This window comes from Symsagittifera roscoffensis, chromosome 7 (assembly GCF_963678635.1).
Source record: "Symsagittifera roscoffensis chromosome 7, txSymRosc1.1, whole genome shotgun sequence".
Classification (NCBI taxonomy): Eukaryota; Metazoa; Xenacoelomorpha; order Acoela; family Convolutidae; genus Symsagittifera; species Symsagittifera roscoffensis.
Genome location: NC_087068.1, coordinates 11,413,140 through 11,437,437, shown reverse-complemented (window position 1 = coordinate 11,437,437; position 24,298 = coordinate 11,413,140). Strand labels below are relative to the sequence as shown.

The window sequence follows — 24,298 nt, the reverse complement described above, 5'->3', positions numbered from 1 at the left end:
AAACAATATTGTTTCATTTTGCGACCTGGGTCCGCTTTTTGAAAGAGGCTATTCTGATTCAATTGAACAGTTTTAATCATAAATTTTTTGAAAACTATATTCTAGAAATTACAATTTTATTGGGCTTGATTTGTAATTTTTTTGATGAACATGCATAATTTTTCTGTTGCTTTCTTGCTTATAGATAAAAAGACTACCCGAAAGAAAAAAAATTGTATTAATGATTTTTTGAAAATTAAAAGGGTTGAAAAGAGGGTATGTTTAAAAACCACTTGCTGTCACAACAATCCATTGGATCTAAAAAGCTCACTAGTTTTTTATTCTCCGTTTAATGAGACAACTGAAAACGGGCAATACTTAATGGTGCTCTCCCTCAAAACTCAGATTTGTATAGTAAATTTTCATAATAATCTTCTTCTAAGACGGGTTATTTTTCGTGTTACTCGTTAACAGCACGAAAATTATCGAGCGATAGATATCCCAAATTGGCTAAAATTGTAATGTTGAAACCGCCACAACTTTATGAAAAATGATTATGGGTAAAATGTCAGTTCAAATATGAGCTCTAAGCATCAATACTGTTTGGATTATAGACAAAATCTGTCAAAAATTGCCTTCTAAACTGTCGATATTTGTCTGGAGAAAATCCGTCCCGAGCACAAATATTTTGTCACTGTGTTGGGATCTTGTTAGCTATACCCCCACCCCTATCCTATCCAGAAACGAGTTAGCACCCCTATAGCTATAAAGAACTAATTCAACGTTAACCATATGTGAAATTTGTACATTGTACCGAATCACCCTTTTGCAGGGAGGGGGGGGGGGGTAGTTAACGAGCAATATATACATGGCCATTGGAGTGTTTGTTTCCAGACCGGCCTTGTCCGATGGGAAGCGAGGAGGTCTGGGGGACACGAGCATGTACCAGACATGGAGGAGTAGTCTTCTGGAACTGCAGCCTTATCTGGACATGCGAGACAAGATGCAGAGAAACAGACTGAAAAAAGGGCAGAAGGAGAAGAGCGAGGAAAAGAAGGACGATGAGGTTGTTTACAAACGTTATTACATGCACCGTATCCCATTAAAGCTTCCATCAATGCATTTATTCCCCCCACATTTTGCAACAACCACGGTGTGGTAATTAAAATCCGTTGGCCAAGAACAGAAATGGTACCAACAAAGAGGGACCCTTTTGGGTGCCGAGGGAGTCAAACTCCTCAAGATGGGTTCCCCAAATGTATTGATATATCTTAAAATTGAAATTAAATATATATTTCACCTGCGACCATTTTTCGTAAAACTACACGGATTTTATTATTTTTTCAATTTAAATTTGTCATTTTGCTCGGATTGGAGCGGAAAATTGATGTTTTTGCTGCTCTGTTGACGCGTAGAGCATGTGTGAGGCCAACTTATGAAAATACCGTTATAAAAAGAAAAAATTATTCTGATTGCTTATGAATCTGTAACTGCTACAAAAATTTGACCTAAACTTGTCATTTTTCAAATTTAATGTCAGTACTTCTAATAACTTGAATTTTCAGTTGCAAAAAAAGTTGCTCGCTCAAATTTTTTTTCGAAACTTTTTGCTGACTTAACTATCAACAAGAAAGCAAACCACATTAAACTTGAATCTCCAAACCAGAATTTTTAGAGACTTAATTATTAAAAATTTTGCAAAAAGTCTAACCTTATCACAGAAAAATGTATATAGTACAATAATGCTTGTATCAGGACGAAGCATCGAATGTTCCGATTGAACTTCAAGATCTAATTTAAGAAAAGGATAAATTTTCTAAAAAAAACGAAAGAAATTTTTTTTTATTATCACATCACACGCTAAGTAAAATAAAAAATTGACCGCTCGCGGACTAAATCCCCGAAGATAAAATCCCCCCCTTAGATAAAATTCTACCGGATATAATCGCCCAGGACTAAATACCCCATAGGACCAAATCCTCTTAGGACAAAATCCCCGAGTATTTATTTAAAATCCCCCACATTAGCGTTAAGCAAAAACGTAATCCGGAAAACTAAATTACACTTGGTGACCATAAATTGGTGACTTGGAGTTCAGATTAAAGTATAAAATTTAAAAAAACTACACCAAAAAAAGAACTAAGGTAAAACGAAAAATTAACAGTAACTGCAACTGAGACAAAGTAAAGGCCGGCAAGGATTGCTGTCTTTGATTGGCTTCGATGAATTTCTAGATATCTGAGCTTGACATCTGAAGCATCAACTCAAAACCGCGGTGAAAACCTTCAAGAGCGTTGTTTATTCTTGGCATGTCGTCAATTGTCCGGAATTATGTAATCCACATATCTTTGTGAAACCTGGCCTTCCTCAGCGAGGCGTTCCGGTTTTCCTTTCCGACAAATTTATCCTCAAATGTACCCGCTAAATGGGAGATTAAAATGAGTCTACTCAAATGGATATCACAATTGTTAACTTAATGTTTTCGCTCGAGCTTTTTCCTGTATTAATCTTCGAGAAATTAACCGAAAGTTACCGTAGAATTGAGTTCAAAAATCCGTGGTCCTGGGGGTCTCAAAATTTGATTTCTGAAAAAGGATGGTTTTCTTGGAATCAGGAACTTCCTTTCACACTATCCCGCAACCCCATCTCAGTGGAAGCACGGGAATTTTGTCCTGTGGGGGGTAAATTCAACACTTTTAGTTCAAAATGTCATAGTTGAGGTTCGATCTCACGCCGAATGGCTCAACTAAACTTAATTTTGTTTGACTTACTGACTGTGCCACGTGGCTTGTTATTTTTCGTGATAAAAGCGCTCTTTTGTATAAAATCAAAGGAAAATTGGATAAATATAGTTTCTAAAAAGTCACGTCAAAATGGCGATGCATGCATGCCTTTTGTTAATATGGAAGTCACTTTGAAGCTGCTTTAAATGAAAACTCAATTCAAAATGCCTCAAAAATATACTTTTACATTCCCTGGAAGATAAGTTAAAGTATGGGGGATTTGGCCCTAGGCAGATTTAATCATCCTATAGGGCATTTTATCTTGGGGGATATTACCCTAGGGGATTTTGTCCTGGGGGATTATATACTGGGGGATTTGGTCCTAGACCCAAAATTGAAATATTTTGTTTATAGCAAATTTTTAAACACCAAAAACACGCCTCGATTCAATTTGGAACGCTTTCCAATAGGGAAAAAATCTCGGCTTACGCGTTAATAGCAGCGATTGTATTACTGGTTAGTTAACCCAATTTGGCAATCTTGAAACCGCTACAAGTTTACAAAAAATAATCACAGGTAAAAGGATCATTTCATTTTGAGCTCAAGGAAACATTACCCATCGAAAGATTTGGGAAATTCCGACAAATTTTGGGGAAAAAGAAACCCTCGAGCAAAATGTTCAGTTAGATATCAACTCGTGAAAAAAGATTAAATAAAAAGTATCTTGTTTATTGATTCCCGGCTCAAAAAATAGGTGATATTGTTAAAGGGATGTAATATATTCTATTGAAAACAATAATGCACAACGAGCAGAGCTTCGTATCACCTGCAATACAACACAAACCTGGAAAACATTAGAAATTGAAAAAATTGTGATTAATGGTCGAAATGGCAACTGCAAAACGGAAAACACTAACGGCATTGATTGATAATTCAAAAGGGTGATTCATATTCAAATGTCCAAATTTGACACAACATTGACCTTATTCGCCAAAATCATGATTTAAATTAGGCCATGAAATGTGATATTTGAGTTAACTGCCTTTTTTTATTTCAGTTTTGTAGAAATCACCGGAAATATACCAAAAATTTTTGATCAAATTGTAAAGCTCTGTGAGCGCTGAAAATTTTAACGTCATCATCACAATCAGAATTTATAAATAATTTTCTGGAAAAGTTGTAAGAATGAGAGCACCTCTTAAAAATTCATAGGGAGTTTTGAGACACTGAAGTGTTTCCAGGATGGTCAACCTGGGAGTTTGTTTCGGTAGAAACTGTGGTTTTAGTCGAGACGCTCAATTTCGCTTCGGGGGGCGAGCTGGTCACTGAAACTTTGCTTTTTTCAATGGGAGTTTGGAGGAGATCTGTATAGTTAGCTTTTTTGTCAAGCCGTGACGTTGTAATCTACACTTAAATAATTAGATTATATGTAAAATACCATCATTTTTCGTCAAAAATTTTGAGTTATTTTAATTATTATAGCCTTATTTTTTGATCCGCAACCGGATTTTAACTTGATCCGAAACATTTTGTGCTACATTCTCAGATACCAGTTTATTGTTCCGACTTTCGGTACGAAAGTAACGGAATATTTGTGCTCGGGGTGGGTTTTTTTTTTCTTCAGACAAATTTTGACTTTTTAACTAGCCATTTTTGACGGAACTTTTTTTTATCATTCGAAAGGTATTGTTGTCCTGAGCTCAAATTTGAAAAAATATTTCACCTGTGATCATTTTTCGTAAAGTTACGTGGGTTTAAAGATTGCCATTTTGGCCAATTTGGGACAATTAACGCGCGATATATTTCGCGCTTTTAACGCGTAAGCGGAGAGTTAATCCATCTTAGAAATCGTTCCAAATTGGTTGAAAGAAGCCTATTTGTCATAATTGGTGTGAATCCCTCAGCCGTTAGGTGAGGTATAAGTTAGTTGATCAAAGTCTATGCTGAGCGCTGACTGAGAAATAAGAAATAGAAAGAGTAAGATAACAACTTAAATTCATCTGTCTATGTTTAAGTCTGGCAGACGCTGACCTCGAATCATTTGAGATACAGCGTTTCATAATAACTAGTACATATGTTGTTAGGTATAGATAGGTACTTATTTAATCCTCAGACTTCTATATGTATTATGTAATCAGTTAGGTTTTATAGTATGTAAACATTACCAACTGGTAGTTTTAGCACCTAATTCTACATTGTTTATAAAAGGATGTTTTGCTATGATTTCCGTATGGATAACATTTCCCGCCTTTTGAGAAAGTGAGTTTTTCAATTTAGGATTGTTCTAGGTCCTCCGCCTGCTAATTGTCGTTACCTCTTCCTCTCGCCTCAGCTGACTGTTGGTTATCTGTTTTAGATACGTCTGGTGACTGTTGTTTTGTGGACTTCTGGGTTTCTCCTTCTTTCTCTCTTTGAAAAGTCATGGAATTTCATCTAATTCGGCTGATTGATTGCAGGAAATTCATAGCGTCCTCAAAGTCTTTACTGAAGGAGTCTTCTGTGATTTTCGGTTTGTCCAGGATGTAACGCGAGCTTGTGGTTCTTGGTGGTGTATCAGTTTTAGCCGTTTCTCGGGCGTTTTCAGGCGTATCGCTACTCATGTGGACTTCTGTGCATACTATTTCTTCGGATGTTTTTAACGATGGTGATAGGTATGCCGTAATCTCTTCGTTCCCCGTGGTTTGTTTGTTGTCGCATTTGTCTATCAGATTGGAGATGCTCGCTTCATTTGTTGTAATATCCTCTGTGTTTGGGTACTCGATGGTTGCTACCGTGATTGATGCTTCTGTGTTGGTCGAGATGTGTCCAATTGGGATGGCGTTTCCCAATTTTCCTGCTAGAGTGCTCTTTCTTGTTCTTGTTGATCGCCGAATTTCCGGTGAGTTTGTTTCCGGTGTGGCCTTTAGATCAATCCTTTTGGCTGCAGGTTGTTTACTCGGTGATGGGGTTTTATGGTCGAGATCGGTATCCGATGAGAGTGAAATCGATGTGTCACATTCGAATTGGATTGTTGTGGGGTCGGCTTTTGATTTTTTCTTGGGGCTTATTCTTCCTTGTGGTATTGATTTTGCTGGAAGGCGTTGCGTGTTTGGCTTGCTTCTGTCCCGGGCATTCTTCTGGTTTTTCGATGCAAATGTTGACAACAGTTTATGTGGACCAAGAGCTCGTCGATTCAACGTCTGTTGTATTATCTCTTGTGTTGTTTTTGGTGGTGGCTTTCTCGGACTTGTTGCCGATTTTGCTGCTGTTCCTCCTTGTGCCCCAATGCTAGGTGTCTTTTTTCCTAAAATACGCGGTTTAGCTCTTGGTGGTGTTTATAAGCGACAAAGTCCTTTAGTGCCGCTGGTCTAAACTTCCCATAGACCCTTGGATCTGGTATGAATGCGAGACCGTCGTGTCTAATTACCCTAGGCTGTTTTCCGTCTTCCCTTATCCACGCAGTATGTGGAGAGTAATTCATTATTGCGCCATTTTCAATAATTTTGAATTGTGCCCCAAATGTTCCCGGATTTTTAGTTTTTCTGGCAATTGTCCCCGTTTTCCTAGCAATTTGTTCGAGGCGTAGTCCTGTTTTAGGATTTATTGTATGTGCTGGACCTTTAAAACGATCCTTCAGGAATATTAACGGTGCTCTTTGTAAATTTTGTTTTTCTTGTCGTGTTAAGAGTCTTATGGGGTTACGTGTCCTTAAATTTTCAAAATCGTTAGATTTTTCTTTTAGGAAAGATTCCTGGAGTGATCTGATTTCGTAAGGTTTATTTGATAGAGGTAGATGCGCACCTATTGGGAACTTTTGGAGTAGTCTCCTGTCGAACTCCTCATCGCTACTGTCTAGGGTCACTGCATCCGTGTTTGGGACTGCACCCGGTTGGTTTTGCGCTCGACGTTTACCTGAGTTGGTGTTTGTGCGTTGATTAGCCTCGGTTGCGATTTGTTCCGTGTTGTTTTGTGCTGGTGGAGCCGGGTTGAAAGTTGGTTCGGGCACGTATTGATGATCCGGTGTGGGCTTCTGCTTGAATTTGCCCACATTGTTTCCGCCGACAGCGCTGTTTCCGCCGACAGGAGCCGGGTTGAAAGTTGGTTCGGGCACGTATTGATGATCCGGTGTGGGCTTCTGCTTGAATTTGCCCACATTGTTTCCGCCGACAGCGCTGGTTTTGATAGTACTTTTTTGTCTAAACATGTCTTTTCGTCTAAACTAGTACTTTTTCGACGTGCTGAGATTGCTTAGGGGTGTATTAGCTTTTCTACCATAGTGAGATTCAAAAGGTGTAACTTTTGTAGATGTGTTAGGTGTAATACGGAGTGTTTTTATTAATTCAGCCACGTCTGATGCTAATTTATAAGGGCGATTTGATTTATCGACCATACCTATAGCTCTATGGTCGTCCACCGGTGCGAAAATCAGTTTTATATTATGAGTTTTACAATATATGAGGAACTTTTTGGCTCTGAAGCCTTGTGCTTGATCACATCTGATTGCACGGGGTACGCCTTGGTTGACTATGTGGTTTTGCATAAACCGGATGATTGTATCCGCTTTGTTATTGGTAACAACTTTTGCATATGGGAAACGTGAGAAACGATCGACACCCACCAATATGTAAACTTCCTTATCGTTTTCATCCGGTAAGGGTCCTGCAAAATCCAATTGGATTTCTTCATTCGGTTCTACCACCGCGTCCAATGTTGTGTAGTGTTGTTTACCCGAGATTACTTTAAAGTTCTTACCCTTTTCCCGGCAGTTTTTGCAGTTTTGGGCAGTTGCCACAGTGTCTCGATGTAAGTACGGGTACCACACATGTTTTGCCGCTTCTAGCATTCCCCCTTGTCCTGGGTGTGTGAGGTGTGTGGGTCTTAGCTGCTTTGGTATGACGACGCGGTCGTCGTATAGAAGAATATTATCGCTGACTGATAGGCGGTGTCTTACATTATAGAAGTAAGGGCCGTAGCAGTCCTTGACGTTGTTCCATTTCTGTTGCCTAACCATGGTTAGGAGCGGTGATAAATTTTTATCTCGTTTGGTTGCGGCTGCTAGAAAATCTACGTCCATTACTTTCCGTAAGTTTTTCCGGAACATCGGGATATCTTCTTCTTCTATGTTGGCGATTGTTTGGCATTCCGTGTCCTGTCTTGTTGAATGGTTGTCTCCAGTTTGTGTTTGGCATTCTGTATCCTGTGATTGTTTTAATTCCAGCGTCTGGCGAATTGCATCGACTTTTTCATTTTCAATTCTATTGAAGGTAAAACTTTCTTTCGAGGGTATGACCTGGTGTGTTACATCACTGAATGTTAGTTCTGGCGGTGGTGGTTTTGATATAAGTGCATTAAAAGATGCGTAATTGATGGGAGAAAAAGTAAGTTGAGTTTGAGCTGAGTTGTGGGATTTTCTTGTTAATCGACGAAACGGAGGTAGTGACATGCCTTGTTGCAGTTGTCTATTCATGGTTGGATTTGTTTTGAAATTTGGATGAACCGAAATTGATTTAAATGGAGAGCGACTTGATTTAAGCAATTGACTACGAACAGTGAATGCAGTTTGTGTTTGAACCGAATTTGAACTTGTGAAATTTTCGTTCCGTTTGAGCTTTTTGGTGCCTAGATAATTAATTGTTTTGACATTATTCGAGGCGAAGTTAATACTACTGCTATCTTGGAATTCTACGCATTTCACGAAATCATCGATCAATGCTTCTACGAAGTTTTCGTCCCAGTACTCCGGAGGTTGTGGTTTTCCGGGTGTCGTGAGATGTAATCAATAAGACCCATTTTACTACCGGCCAGGTCGTGTATATCGAAATCAAATGGAATGAGTCGATCAATCCATCTGGTTAACCTACTTTGATAGGTTTAATTGCCCCTATTACTCTTTAAGGCACTAACTAGCGCTTGATGGTCTGTTATTAAGGTAAAACGTCTACCGTATAGATAATACTTAAAGTGCTCAATGGCCCACACTGCGGCCAAAAGTTCGAGTTCGTTTACCGAGTATTTCTGTTCGCATGAATTCAGAGACCTTGATGCATATGCAATGGTTGCCCAACCATCCGGTGTATTTTGTTCAAGGGCCGCGCCTATTCCTTCTCGGCTGGCGTCACAAACAATACGAGTGTCTCTGTCACTTACGAAGTGTCTGTTTTCTATAATATTCTTTACGGCATTTAGGATATTTTTGAATGCTTTCCCGTTTTCTTCACTCCAATGGAAATTAAATTTTTTTGCTGTAGACAATAGTGGTCTTAGGGGATTGCATAATTGAGCTAAATTGGGAATGAACTTGTTTAAATGATGGACAGAACCCATGAAACTCTTCAATTGTTTGAATGTTTTTAGATATGGTAGATTTATTATTGCGTCCGTCTTCTTTTGCATAGGTATGGTGCCGTGTTCGTTTATGATAAATCCCAACCATTCTACTTCCCTACAACCGATTTTACACTTATCGATTGAAATAGCCATGTTTTCCGTATTTAGTTTGTTCAAAACTTTGGTCAGTTTTTCAATATGTTGCTCTTTTGTGCCATGCGATATTATTAAAATATCATCTAGGAATGCGAATGTGTCTTTTTCATTGTTAAGGGTTAGGTCGATGGCTTTCTGAAATTCTGCGGGCATATCCGTTAGCCCGTAGAAGCCAGTTTGGAACTGATATGTTCCCGTTGCCTTTCCCCCAATTATGCTGAAGTCACACTGCGTACGGGTTGTTTCGTCTAAAGGCAGTTGACTGTACGCATAGCGTAGATCTATTGTTGAGAAATAAGTCGTTCCTGGCTTATTTGTACCCTCCTGTGCCGATTGTGCTATATTGTCTAACAGGACGTCAATATTTGGCATCTGGTACTTATTTTTGTGGATCGAATTATTTATTTGTTTTGAGTCCATGGCTAATTTAATTGATCCATCTTTCTTAACAGTGATCACAATAGGGCTTATGAATTGGTTGTCATTACATTTTTCGAGTCGAGTGATGTGGCCTTGGTCGATTAATGATCTAATTTCATGTTCCACCTTCTCCTGTATATGAATGGGAATTCGGCGCCCCCGTTGTTGTAAGGCCTTGAATTCAGATAAGAATTGTGTATGGACCATATGGTTTTTTGAACGTCCGATTCGTGTACACAGTCCCGGGTACGTGGTTCTGACCTACGTTGCAATTTGTGTGTCTGAATTTTTGACACTGTTAACCTGTAGGATTGACTTACCAACTGGTTTTCTTTCTTGGTGTAGCTGGATGCCAATTTGCGGGAGAAGATTTCGCCCCAGGATGTTCGCTCGCCTGTCGTCCACCACAATGAAAGACGCTGTGTGGATTGTCCAGCCTCCCGATTCGATTGGGGCGGTTAGTCTGCCAAGGGATGGGAATTTATATCCATTGTAGCAGACCATTTTGTTAGCTTCGCGTCATCTTTCATTCTTGTTCTTACTGCTGAATTGACTGTTGTAGCCAGTAGGTTGGCTGCCTTTTCGTTTACGAACGATGTTGGTGATCCTGTGTCGGCAATAAAAACGATGTTATTTTTCTCCGAGCGCACCCTTATAAGATGTCCTTTGAGATCTGTGTCAAGTAGTTCTTCTGCCCGTCTTGGTTCAAAGTTTATCCAGTTTGTGGATGTATCATCCGGATGGATTAATTCCCATCCCGGAATAACGTCACCCGCTTGTAGATAATTTACGTAGGCTGTCATATCGGTGTCTTGAAGGTCTTGTTGTTGTTGATTATCCTCCTGGATTGCGTTTACTTCGCTAGATTTGCACAGTCTTGCAAAATGACCCCTCTTGGTCTCCAGTTTGTGTTTGGCATTCTGTATCCTGTGATTGTTTTAATTCCAGCGTCTGGCGAATTGCATCGACTTTTTCATTTTCATTTCTATTGAAGGTAAAGCTTTCTTTCGAGGGTATGACCTGGTGTGTTACATCACTGAATGTTAGTTCTGGCGGTGGTGGTTTTGATATAAGTGCATTAAAAGATGCGTAATTGATGGGAGAAAAAGTAAGTTGAGTTTGAGCTGAGTTGTGGGATTTTCTTGTTAATCGACGAAACGGAGGTAGTGACATGCCTTGTTGCAGTTGTCTATTCATGGTTGGATTTGTTTTGAAATTTGGATGAACCGAAATTGATTTAAATGGAGAGCGACTTGATTTAAGCAATTGACTACGAACAGTGAATGCAGTTTGTGTTTGAACCGAATTTGAACTTGTGAAATTTTCGTTCCGGTCGAGCTTTTTGGTGCCTAGATAATTAATTGTTTTGACATTATTCGAGGCGAAGTTAATACTACTGCTATCTTGGAATTCTACGCATTTCACGAAATCATCGATCAATGCTTCTACGAAGTTTTCGTCCCAGTACGCCGGAGGTTGTGGTTTTCCGGGTGTCGTGAGATGTAGTCAATAAGACCCATTTTACTACCGGCCAGGTCGTGTATATCGAAATCAAATGGAATGAGTCGATCAATCCATCTGGTTAACCTACTTTGATAGGTTTTATTGCCCCTATTACTCTTTAAGGCACTAACTAGCGCTTGATGGTCTGTTATTAAGGTAAAACGTCTACCGTATAGGTAATACTTAAAGTGCTCAATGGCCCACACTGCGGCCAAAAGTTCGAGTTCGTTTACCGAGTATTTCTGTTCGCATGAATTCAGAGACCTTGATGCATATGCAATGGTTGCCCAACCATCCGGTGTATTTTGTTCAAGGGCCGCGCCTATTCCTTCTCGGCTGGCGTCACAAACAATACGAGTGTCTCTGTCACTTACGAAGTGTCTGTTTTCTGTAATATTCTTTACGGCATTTAGGATATTTTTGAATGCTTTCCCGTTTTCTTCACTCCAATGGAAATTAAATTTGTTTGCTGTAGACAATAGTGGTCTTAGGGGATTGCATAATTGAGCTAAATTGGGAATGAACTTGTTTAAATGATGGACAGAACCCATGAAACTCTTCAATTGTTTGAATGTTTTTAGATATGGTAGATTTATTATTGCGTCCGTCTTCTTTTGCATAGGTATGGTGCCGTGTTCGTTTATGATAAATCCCAACCATTCTACTTCCCTACAACCAATTTTACACTTATCGATTGAAATAGCCATGTTTTCCGTATTTAGTTTGTTCAAAACTTTGGTCAGTTTTTCAATATGTTGCTCTTTTGTGCCATGCGATATTATTAAAATATCATCTAGGAATGCGAATGTGTCTTTTTCATTGTTAAGGGTTAGGTCGATGGCTTTCTGAAATTCTGCGGGCATATCTGTTAGCCCGTAGAAGCCAGTTTGGAACTGATATGTTCCCGTTGCCTTTCCCCCAATTATGCTGAAGTTACACTGCGTACGGGTTGTTTCGTCTAAAGGCAGTTGACTGTACGCATAGCGTAGATCTATTGTTGAGAAATAAGTCGTTCCTGGCTTATTTGTACCCTCCTGTGCCGATTGTGCTATATTGTCTAACAGGACGTCAATATTTGGCATCTGGTACTTATTTTTGTGGATCGAATTATTTATTTGTTTTGAGTCCATGGCTAATTTAATTGATCCATCTTTCTTAACAGTGATCACAATAGGGCTTATGAATTGGTTGTCATTACATTTTTCGAGTCGAGTGATGTGGCCTTGGTCGATTAATGATCTAATTTCATGTTCCACCTTCTCCTGTATATGAATGGGAATTCGGCGCCCCCGTTGTTGTAAGGCCTTGAATTCAGATAAGAATTGTGTATGGACCATATGGTTTTTTGAACGTCCGATTCGTGTACACAGTCCCGGGTACGTGGTTCTGACCTACGTTGCAATTTGTGTGTCCGAATTTTTGACACTGTTAACCTGTAGGATTGACTTACCAACTGGTTTTCTTTCTTGGTGTAGCTGGATGCCAATTTGCGGGAGAAGATTTCGCCCCAGGATGTTCGCTCGCCTGTCGTCCACCACAATGAAAGACGCTGTGTGGATTGTCCAGCCTCCCGATTCGATTGGGGCGGTTAGTCTGCCAAGGGATGGGAATTTATATCCATTGGAGCAGACCATTTTGTTAGCTTCGTTGTCATCTTTCATTCTTGTTCTTACTGCTGACTTGACTGTTGTAGCCAGTAGGTTGGCTGCCTTTTCGTTTACGAACGATGTTGGTGATCCTGTGTCGGCAATAAAAACGATGTTATTTTTCTCCGAGCGCACCCTAATAAAATGTCCTTTGAGATCTGTGTCAAGTAGTTCTTCTGCCCGTCTTGGTTCAAAGTTTATCCAGTTTGTGGATGTATCATCCGGATGGATTAATTCCCATCCCGGAATAACGTCACCCGCTTGTAGATAATTTACGTAGGCTGTCATATCGGTGTCTTGAAGGTCTTGTTGTTGTTGATTATCCTCCTGGATTGCGTTTACTTCGGTAGATTTGCACAGTCTTGCAAAATGACCCCTCTTGGTGCACTTGTTACAAATTTTGTCACGCGCCGGACATTGTGCTAAATGATTTGCTGAAAATGCATTGCCGCATTTGAAACAATCTTTCTTTTGTCCAGCTTTTTCTGGATAGTTCCTTGATGTTTGTCCTCCTCTACCGCGTCCACCACGCTGTTGAGATCTATATCCACCCCGCTTTTGGACGAAGTTTACCGGTTCTGATTTTATATTTGGCAATCCGGTATGACTATTTGAAGTTCCCTGTTTTCTAATATGGACTTGGTTCTCTAGGCCTTTCTCGCGTTTTACCGCGTAGTCCAATGCTTGTGCGGGCGTTTTTGTTTCGGCGAGAAGGTCTTTTTGAACTTCGTCGTATGACATGTTTGCCGTAAATAGATCTCTGACTATTTCGGACTCGAGGCCTCCATCGTTGCATGCCGTGCATTTAAAATTTCCTTTTACCACAAGTTCCGTAAGTCCGCAGTGGAATTCTTCCAGGGATTCCGTTTTCCCCTGTTTGGGGGTAAAAGCCTCGTACCGATCGAATGTTACGTTGCGTTCCTTAACAAACAGTCGTGTAAGGAGTGTCCAAAACTCTCTGGTGGAGGTATCTTGAATTTTGATGTTTGGATAATACTGTGTTAGTCGTCTTTGGCCCTCCGTCCCCAAACACAAGTATATGTAACTTCTGCATTTGATATCGGCTTCCTCCCATGGTATACCGTCGACGGTGGGACCAAGATTATCCAGATGTTGACATTGGTTCTCCATGCTACCCGTTTTTCTTGGTTTCGTAGGTTTCGATCGCGTATTTGTTTGTCTGTTTCCCCTTCTATATTGAGCTCGTAGCCTGGTTCTTGGGGTTTCCGAATAGTTGGCGGGTTATGTAGAAGCTTGTTCAAATTCACACCGTCTTTTGCGATGATGCCAAGAAACAGCTGCTGGTTCCATTTGTCCCACTCTACCGGTGGTTCCGCGGACGCTTTCTGCCAAAATGATGTAATCCCCAATGGATTCTTTGTGAGTGCTGGCTGCGCCATGTTATACCCTCAGCCGTTAGGTGAGGTAAAAGTTAGTTGATCAAAGTCTATGCTGAGCGCTGACTGAGAAATAAGAAATAGAAAGAGTAAGATAACAACTTAAATTCATCTGTCTATGTTTAAGTCTGGCAGACGCTGACCTCGAATCATTTGAGATACAGCGTTTCATAATAACTAGTACATATGTTGTTAGGTATAGATAGGTACTTATTTAATCCTCAGACTTCTATATGTATTATGTAATCAGTTAGGTTTTATAGTATGTAAACATTACCAACTGGTAGTTTTAGCACCTAATTCTACATTGTTTATAAAAGGATGTTTTGCTATGATATCCGTATGGATAACAATTGGTTTGCTACAAGGAGCGAATTAGATTCTTTGTACTGTATATGGCGTGTGGGGGGATGGTTATCATAAATAATTTTAGAAATTTTTTTATTCATTTTTTTTAAATTTCATTTAATTTTTTAATTTTATTACTGCTCCATAAACCTTAAAAGGCAGTCGGAACATTCAGGGCCTCGCCCTGATACGAGCAGTCTTGTTATGTTTGAAAGCAACTAGGTGAGTTTTTCCATGGATTTTAAGGTAAGTTGCTAATAGAAAAAATGCAAATTGACGAAATCTTGTTTCAAAATGTTCAATGCAAATAAAACTTCTGATATTAGGGCAATGAAGAAAAGGACGATGCAGAGAGAAACGATCTGAATTTCGACAACGCGTACTCTCTTCTAGCTGAGGCGATGAAAAAGATAGAGACAAGCTCGAACAAGACCCAGAGACGTTTGAGGAGTGCAACCAACAGTTCACACAAGTTCACTCAGTCGCACAGGGATATTAGCCGAATCGAAGAAGTTGAGGGAGAGATATCGGAAGAAAACTAAAGAACACACTCGGTGAAACATAAACAGTGCTTATAATCAAAGTATTATCTTGTGGTTTCCCTGTTTTATACTCTCAGTTTTTCATTAACCCCAGAGGGCGGAGACAGGGTTGGGAAAAGTCAATTGGGAGATAAAATGTCCATTAAATGAAGTTTATGTCAATTAATTGAACTGGTTTTTCCATGTTTCCATTTAATTGGGCCCAAGTTAATTGCAATTAATTGGTCAACAAATGACATTTCCTTGTTGCAATGTTAATTGCTATCAAAACCTGGGAAGAGAGTGGTGTTATCTGTATTTTAAGATCACACATTTCGAACATTTCGAGCTCTGCTGAAACTAAAGAATGACCAAAGTGAGCATAAATTTCTGGGCCGTGGCCAATTTTTTAGGAAGCAAATGGCACATTAAATCACAAAGGCACCTTTAAAAAACTTGGGTTGGTCGTCAGCCACAGTTGGCTGTCGTAAAATGATACCACTGAAAGTATCCTATGAACTCTGAAAAATAACTGGGCTTTCATGCTTGAGATCTTGCTCTCTAATTATTAAAACTGAGACGCCTGCCTCATTAATCTGACTTTCGAAAAATATGATCGAAAGTTTTTATGCCTTGGGTGGACAAATTTTGGCTTTAAAATTAACTCTTAAATTTAAAACTTGCAAAACTAATTCTGCGATCTGAAAAATATTGTTGTGCTGAGCTCGAAATTTAAAAAGTCTAGTGGCCATTTTTTTGTAAATGAAGGAGGTTAAAAATTTGCTAACTTGGCCAACTTGGAATAATTAACGCGCAAAATGTTGCGTTCCCAAAAAACAAGCAAACTGAATAGTTCAAAACTGAAGTGAGAGCAGAAAATTGGTCTACTTGATAAATAGCAGACGCTTATTACAACCGTAAACGTTTTACATAGCGTGTGGTATGATGGAGGAAAGCCAAAAGTTTTTTTTTTCAAATAACGTCCTTTTTTTTTTTTTTTTTTCAATTATTTCATCACTTTTTTGAGATTAATTTTTTTTGTTTAGTTGCCAGGGCAACCGGAGATTTCAAGTTTTTGCGCTAATATGCGAGCAGTCTTGTTTTGAATAGAAACTAGTTCATTGGCGCCTGCGCTTTAATTAGATAAAAACTTCTTTTTAAGAAGTAATTAAAAAGAAATTCTGTGGTTTCTTCTTTCAAACAGTTTAAAATTGAAGGGCGTATTTGGCGAGGGGGAAGGGGATGAATGTGGAGAAATTGTGAGATTGATGCGAACGATAAATAGAGAAGTTAAGCTGAGAAGTTACGAGAATGTGTTAGTTTTTGAACTTTAAAAATTCCACTTCTTAGTGCAGGTGGGCAGGGGAGCTCAAGAGGATGGAACCAGATATAACACGGGGGGCTTGATTTTGGTTACTCTGCACGTGGTTTACTCAGGTGTTAGAGGATGCGTAGAAAAATGCACGGGAGGCGTAATCTAGTATGGGTCTGATGAGGGCTTTGCAAGTTAAAAGTAGGGTTTCTTTGGCTTGGGCGCTGGTTGAACCTGTTAAGACTTTCAGGACTTTTATTATGCGCCTGGCCTTGTCAACGAAATATTTGCAGTTAGTTGCAAAAAATACCGGGAAAACGTTGAAATTTTTGGGATTTTTGTTCAGCGGAGAGGTGCATTGTTTAAAAATACTTTGATTGTTTCAATGAAGTCTGTATTGTAGGACAAAAAGAGGGTTTTTGATCGTTTAGAGGACGCAAATTTTAGTTTTCGAAATTAAAGAAGGGACAGTTTCATCGTAAATGAGCAACCATTTCAAATCAAGAAAACTGATCATTCAACTTTCATAATGTTTTTAAGCATCATGAATGTTTTTAGTGGTCATGAGTGCTTTTTTAATCATCATAGGGGCTTTTGGTCTAAGAAATAGAAAAGCTGCTGCTCGGTTACAACCATTAAGTTTTGCTCATACTAAAAATTTATTCAGATCAATTTTTAATCAAAGTGTTGTATTAAGCGAATGATTCTCCAAGTAATGGGGCATTCTTAATTTTTTCTTTTAAATCATTATTTGCTAGTTTATTGAGAAATCTCGAAAAAGATTGTCTGGAAACAAGCAAGATGGGATTGTTGTTTTGACTCTCGAATAAAGTGACGGAAAATTTACTATTTGTGCTTGGGATGGTTTTATATCTAAAAAAATTAGAATGATCAACTAGCCCTTTTTGACGAATTTTTTTTTTCTATCATCGGAAATGATTTTGTCTTAAACTTAAATCACCAGCAATCATTTTTTGTAATGTTGGGAGGGTTTTAAATTGTTAAAATGGCAAACTTGGAAAAATTAACCTGCGATATATTTCATGCTATTAACGCGTAGGTGAAGTCTTAATCTGTCTTGAAAATTGCTTCAAATTGGTGGGTAATATTTTTTTTCATGTGTCTCTTAATTGTTTTGAAGCAAACACGGCTTCACAGACCTTAAAAAGCAGTCGGAAAGATATGAGCAGTCTTTTTCAAGGGCGGATCTAGGATTTTCTCGAGGGGGCGGATTTTCAAAAAATTCTCAAAATTTTTTGTCAATTTTTTTAGGTAGACCAAATTGATGTTCCGAGCGTTCCCAGAATTTTATAACAACCTTATTTTGATTTTAAAATTTTGCACCGCAGTCAAATTGTTGAAAAAAAAAATCAAAAAGGCCGTTTTGGGCTTTTTTTGGAAAATTTTGACCATAAAATCTCAGCAAGAGCTCCCCTTCAAATTAAGTAGATTTGGCGCCAAAGACGCCTTTAGAAAATTTCAGGGTTTGTCAGATGAAAATGAATGTGGTAAAATAATAGCAAAAGGGGAACCTTTTCGTTGGTGGCGGGGAGTCGAAGCCTCCCCTAAATTTGCCCCTAGTCTTGTTGGTACTTCGCTTTTAGGTTAAAAACAGATCAAAATAGGCATGTTAACTAAGAGAAATGACCACAATTTAGCTCAGACGTGGTTAGAAAACTGATACAACTGGGCATTGAATTGATATCACGCAAATATCATATTTGAAACAAAAAAAGATGGTAATCTACCGTTTATACATGAAAAAAAGTGCATAAAAACACCTCAACTTAGCTCGAAGGTGGGTACTTAATAAAGGTCAACGAATTTCGAAATCACGCTCTATTACAATTTGAACTGCAGCTGAGAATAATGATGCCTATTTTTTAAATAAAACTAAGTGATGTGTATTTTTGTTGTCAAAAATTGAGTAATGAGTTAGAAAAATTCGGGTTACAAAAACCAAATGTGCTAAGATGGATAACGCTTATAAAACATAATTTCTTGCTGTCGATGAATTGGACCAACGATGGAAGTACAAAAATAAATGATTTGTTTGGTACTTGTAGTACTTCTACAAACTGAAATATATCAACAAATAAATGAAAATGGTCAGCAAAAAAAAAACATTTTTTTCTTCAAAAAGTTTCAGATTTTTGTTCAAATTTTGAAACAGGCATCCAATCTTTGCTGAAAAAAACATCGAGGAAGAAGTATACAAAAATAACTCAACAGAACAAATTTTAAATTTTCTTGAAAGTTTTCATTTGGAGAAAAACAGCAAGTGAATATGCTATTAAAATTTTTTATTCAAAAAGTCTTTTTTCGAAGCATCACAATTTGGCCCTAGACTGCTCTAGAACTGTATTGTTTTGTCTTTTGACTCGCCATTAGCAGTTGTAATTACAGATTTTTGCGACCCGTGTCCAGAATTTTGCGACCAAAGTTTGGTATGTCCAGGCTTTCGCGACCCAAGTCCAGTATTTCGCGACCAAATTTAGATATGTCTAGACTTTCGCGGCCCACGGTGCGACTCATGTCCAGACTTTCCAGACTCAAACTCTCGGCGCGACTATGCAATTTGGGTCTAAAACCGGATGCGGCGCGACCCTCAAAACCTGGACATAAGTCTGGGACCTCGACCTGGGAAGTGGAATCCGATTACAAATGAATGCAACAAGTTAATGTCAACAAGGCAATTTTGATGTGGAATCTGGGCTAGTAGAAATATCAAAAGGTCAGGCTGAGCCTTCGAATTTTTCTCAGTTGGATTCATAAGCATAGCACAACAAGAGCTCTAATTTGCTCTATTTTGAAAATCACGTCCCAAGTTCCAGGCGAACAAATTTTTCAAGTGTTAACCAAACAATTTTATTGGATTCCACAATCAGGAAATTTGATACAAAAACAAATCATCAAGGAAAAAGTCGCTAATGCCAATCCCGAAAAACTCGTGTTTTTACAGTAATCGAAGTCCCCTGAATGAAAAAGCGGTCGCGCCATAATTTAAAAAAGTCAATTTCGCAATTGAATTTAAAAAAACTTAGCGAAAACGATTATTGGTAGCAAAATGTGCAGATTTAACTTTGTAAATTTAAATAACAGCAGCTAAGCAAAAATCACACAACCGAAAAAAAAACTGTTTTCCCCGGAACACTTGTTTGGAAAAGTATCTAACCTAGAAAAGGGTTTGGTATTATAAAATTTAAAATTTTAAAATTTTAAAATTTATTTTACTATAGGTAACCAAGCCTTGAAACGGTAAAAACTAGCATGAAACGACCATGCCAAAAATACTTTACAAAAAGTCACAATCGCCTATGAAAACTTTGGCAAAAATCAGTTCATCCTCAACGTGTTTGTATGGAGGTCGGAAAACCAAATGACTGACCTAAAAAAAATTAACACCCTTTAAGGACGAATTCGACCGTTTTCAAATAACTAAATAAGATTGAATTAGTTTGTAAATGATACAACCCATTCGCAGTGTCAAGTCTTGCGTCTGTTTCGTTTCCTGGTAGTTATTGTCCGACAATGTCTGTCTTCTTTAACTTTGTTTGTCCCACTCATTGTGTTCATTATAAGACCTAAGTCATAATCAGAACCTGAAGGCTGTTTCATATCATTTACATTAAACACTCTTGTCAAATAGGGTTCAATTCCGCTTGATAACTTTAATCCTCAGTCAAAAAAAACTTTAAAAAAAATATTCATCAAACTTTTTTTGACAATTTTGGTAGAGTTATTTATAATAATTAATAGTTTAATTACTTAGTAATAATATTAACCCATTAATAATAATAATAGTTTAATAATTCGGAAACATCTTAAAGCAATCTTAAATAATCAGAATCTGAAGGCTGTTTCATATCATTTACATTAAACACTCGTGTCAAATAGGGTTCAATTCCGCTTGATAACTTTAATCCTCAGTCAAAAAAAACTTTAAAAAAAATATTCATCAAACTTTTTTTGACAATTTTGGTAGAGTTATTTATAATAATTAATAGTTTAATTACTTAGTAATAATATTAACCCATTAATAATAATAATAGTTTAATAATTCGGAAACATCTTAAAGCAATCAGTATTCATAAGAGTTTCTGAAGAATTAATAAAAAGACAAGCAGTTATCGAAAACATCAATCAATGCCAGAACACCGGAGTCCTTCCAGATGTGACCGGGATTGTTCTAAGAAAGAGGAGGAGCATCTGGCCAGTAGATGTCATTATGAATTGCATCTTATGTGGAAGACCCGATTCGACCTTACTGGCTTCGATTTCGAACACGTCAAGGTCAGGCTAATGTCAAGGTCAAAGTGCTCGTTGCTTAATGGTGAAGCAACATTACCCAACTCAAAAAAGTATCAAACAAGTTACGTGTAGTTTTTATGCACAACAACGATTCTCTGTAAAACGAAAAGAATCAGCTCCTATGTTGGTTTGTTTCCTGACTGTTTAAGCGCCGTCAGTCAAGGTCAAGGTTAATTTTAAAGTCATTCTTAACTTATTCACCCTTGTTTACCAAATAGTTAACTCCATCTTTATAGCTCTGTTCAAGCTCAATTATGTCAGTTGAAGTAAATACCTTTGAAAATGCCTTGTTTTTGGACAATTACGGGGTTCGCCAAAAAATATATTTTTTTTCTTCCTCTGTTTCTGAGCACACTTCCCACTCCCCATCTTATGTATGCAACACGAAAACAGGCTTATGCCTCTTCATGGTGACACGTCGCACAGTATGTGAAATCTCGTTCTAGATGAAAAAACTGCCCTTTCAAGCTAGTCGACTACTTTAAGCAAATCTCTCAACACTCTTCTTCTGATACTATTACTTATCAAATATCGAAAGCAGTTTTTTTAAACAGTTATAAAGCTGCCTCTTTAAGCAATAATTGTCTACTTAGGTACTGCTCAAAAGAAAAACCCGAACTTTGTTTGTCGAAGCGACACGTGAAGTGTTTCCGGGTCACGGAGTTCAAAGTGAGAGCCACTCGATTGAACAGTCAATAAGCATCCCCGAAGACGTTAAGATGAAGAGTATTCATGCCTACATGGAGCCCAACAATTGGCTGGTGATTGAGGGCAAAAGACGTCTGCAAGACGTCAACTTCAGCGAAGAGCTTTCAAACTCATCTGTAATTGAGTCAAGTTGTTAGACAGTCGGCTATTTTCCAGCTTCTTTGCTAACACTTGTTCCAAGCAAAAATACTTCCAGTTTTAGAATTGCATGAATCTTTGCGCATCTTGCATCGAACAATTACATCTAACAATTACAAATTTAGTTATATCTTAACGGAAGTTTTATAAATTGATGCGTTCTGCGAAGTTAAAGGAAACAAAAAAAAAGCGAATAGTCGAACAGTCAAGCACAAAACATTCTTCATTTTGATTCCATATTCTGATAACCAGAGCCTGTAACGGTTAGTTTTTTTCATTAACCGGTTAAGCGACGCAAATTAACCGGTTAACCTGTTAATTTTTGGAGAAAATAAAAACTTTTGAAAAAAAATTTTTTGATCGACTTTATTTCGGTTGATATTCCAATGTAGAAATAATATAGCTTCTGCAGTTTCCTTTTTCAGAGACATTCGTTTGTCGCAGTATATGTTTCCGAAGTGACTAAACAGTCGTTCACAACTTGCAGAAGCCGCCGGAATTTGTAGATTTTGTCAAGCAAGAACGTAAAGCCGCGGGAATTGAAACAAATTCGAGCACCACTAAGCAATAGGATCGGTTAAAAAACCCCCTTTGCCCCAAAAATCATCGGTTAAGCGATTTATAATTTTTTAACCGGTTAATTTTCCATTAACCGATTAACGGAGCCAAGGCTTACTAATAATATTTAAAATCGTTAAATTTTTTCCGATAATTATACAGTGCTGCAGTACATGGTTCGAACAAAATATATTGGTTTTCTGGAATTAGCTCGATTTAAGACGGAAAGCTATCTGAACAAAAATGAATGTCTTTTCAGTTTGATCAGACAGTGCAACGTAAAAACCAAAATTCCGAAACAAAACTTTACCTTAAAAATGAGTATTTTACCAAAAATTTCACAAAAATTACCATAATTTACACTAAAACTACTAACATTTTTGAAAACCATAACCAAACAGAAAAAGGTTTTTTCTTTGCATACTTTATAATATTTAGAGGAACTTGGCGAGACAGTTCATTAAAAGCTACTGTCAACAATATGGATCTCGATGATTTCACCTACAGATTCAATAATTACAGTTATACGACTCTTCCTTACCGAAGCCCTTCCTTATAAAAGCCGTATCCATTCATCTGATCAAGAGATTTGACTAAATTGTTCCTCTAATCAAGGTGAGTTTATTGTTGCAGTATACAAATTCAACTGACGCTATCAGATAACTCATTTTGAACAACCTCTTTGTATCCTACTAAAATCAAATCATCTAAAGCTGTGTTTTACAGTCTATAAAGAATGACAAAACAGAGGTCGCATATCTAATTATAAGATAAGATATGATTTATCGACGAGAAAAATAAACCAAAATACAATTTTTTCATTATTTTAGGGAGAACCCCCGGTTTGAGCAAAAGAACTTAAAAAGCTCAAGTTTTGAAAATTTTGGAAGTGTTCAAGCCAATGTTACATGATTTAGTAGGTTTTCGTTGTTTTTTGGTAAAAATTCGTTTTTGGCGAATAAGTCAAAAACTTCTGCCACATGAAGTTACTCTAAAAAGTGTATACAACAAGGAAAACACGGAAGTCTTCTGCGCAAAAAAAAACAGCACAAAACATCTCGCCTTGATCTCATTAACTGATTAATTTCTTCTTGAACATTTTTGTTAAGTTCTAACATCTTCAATTATTACACTTCTTGATGTTTTGTTTAAAAATAACGTGACGAAAGGTCTGTTGTTCAATACTACAATTTGAATCATGATAATTGAAAAAAAAAAGAAATAAATAGCACACAACCAACAGAAAGTAGCAAAAAGTTTGCTAATAAAATTGAAAGTTATATCATCATGTTACCTTACTTAATAATTTTTGAAGTTGTTTTATTTTTCGGACAAACCAAAAACTTGCCAAATGATATTCATTTATTGAGAAGAGTCGGCAAAAACAAAAAAAAACTAAGGCAAAAACAGCAGAAAAAAATGTCTTTTGCCTTGATCTATTTACTAACTGATTGATTTCTCCCTTAAACTTCTGCGAGTTCCAATTGACGACATCTCGATTCAGCTTTACAGAAATAACGTGGCAAAATATTTCTCATTCCATTTTGATGACTTTTTCAAGAAGTGATGGCTTAAATGCTAATGAGTTCAATGTAACACGAAGAACTGTTTTTTCTATCGAATGCGTTTTGAATGTAGCAGGCAGCACGAACAATACCACTTTAAATATTTGTCATAGCAAATTGTTTTCATAGATTGCACAATAGTCGATATACCTTATCAACATGAGACTGGAACATCAAAATCTATTTTGTATAGAACTGGGCTTCACGGCAAAGACACAGAGCTAAGTCCATTTCAATGTTTTTGTTTCGCATTGGAGTAAGTCGTGTGTTTTGTCTTCTTAGGGTTCTTCCTAACTTTTATAATTCTGTTGATTCTAGAACAGTTTTTTTTTCAAACTTGATTTTGAAATGTTGGAAACTTAAAATATACAAGAGCAAAAAGGAAAAAAGTTAAAAGTTAGATGAAGGCACAGTAATTTGTACTGTTTTTTTTGTACTGAGATAATTGAATCAATTAATTCAGCTCGCACTTATTTGCTTACGCTATGCTTTCAACAAAAACTGGCACCTTTGCGCTCCCTAATTTTCTCAAAACAAAATTTTCAGGTACTCAATTCCAATTCCCATTTTTTAAATCTTGAGCTGCAAACATCAATATATTTTTGCTGGCGCTAATACAACATCGAGCACAAAAATACCTCCTGTCTTGAATAATGGAAATGAAAAACAGATTAACTTTGCAAATTCATGATCTACCAATCATTTTT

General features: G+C 37.6%; 1 protein-coding gene across 1 annotated transcript in view; it reads left to right on the top strand.

The window, feature by feature from the left end:
* The window catches only part of LOC134851836 (uncharacterized), a 29,743-nt gene extending 14,700 nt beyond the window's left edge, over positions 1-15,043 (top strand). The window contains exons 4-5 of the mRNA XM_063868098.1: positions 874-1,045; positions 14,805-15,043. Coding sequence (XP_063724168.1) covers positions 874-1,045; positions 14,805-15,020 — 388 coding nt within the window. The 3' untranslated portion in view covers positions 15,021-15,043. The remainder of the gene's footprint in view (positions 1-873; positions 1,046-14,804) is intronic.
* Positions 15,044-24,298: the final 9,255 nt, after the last annotated feature.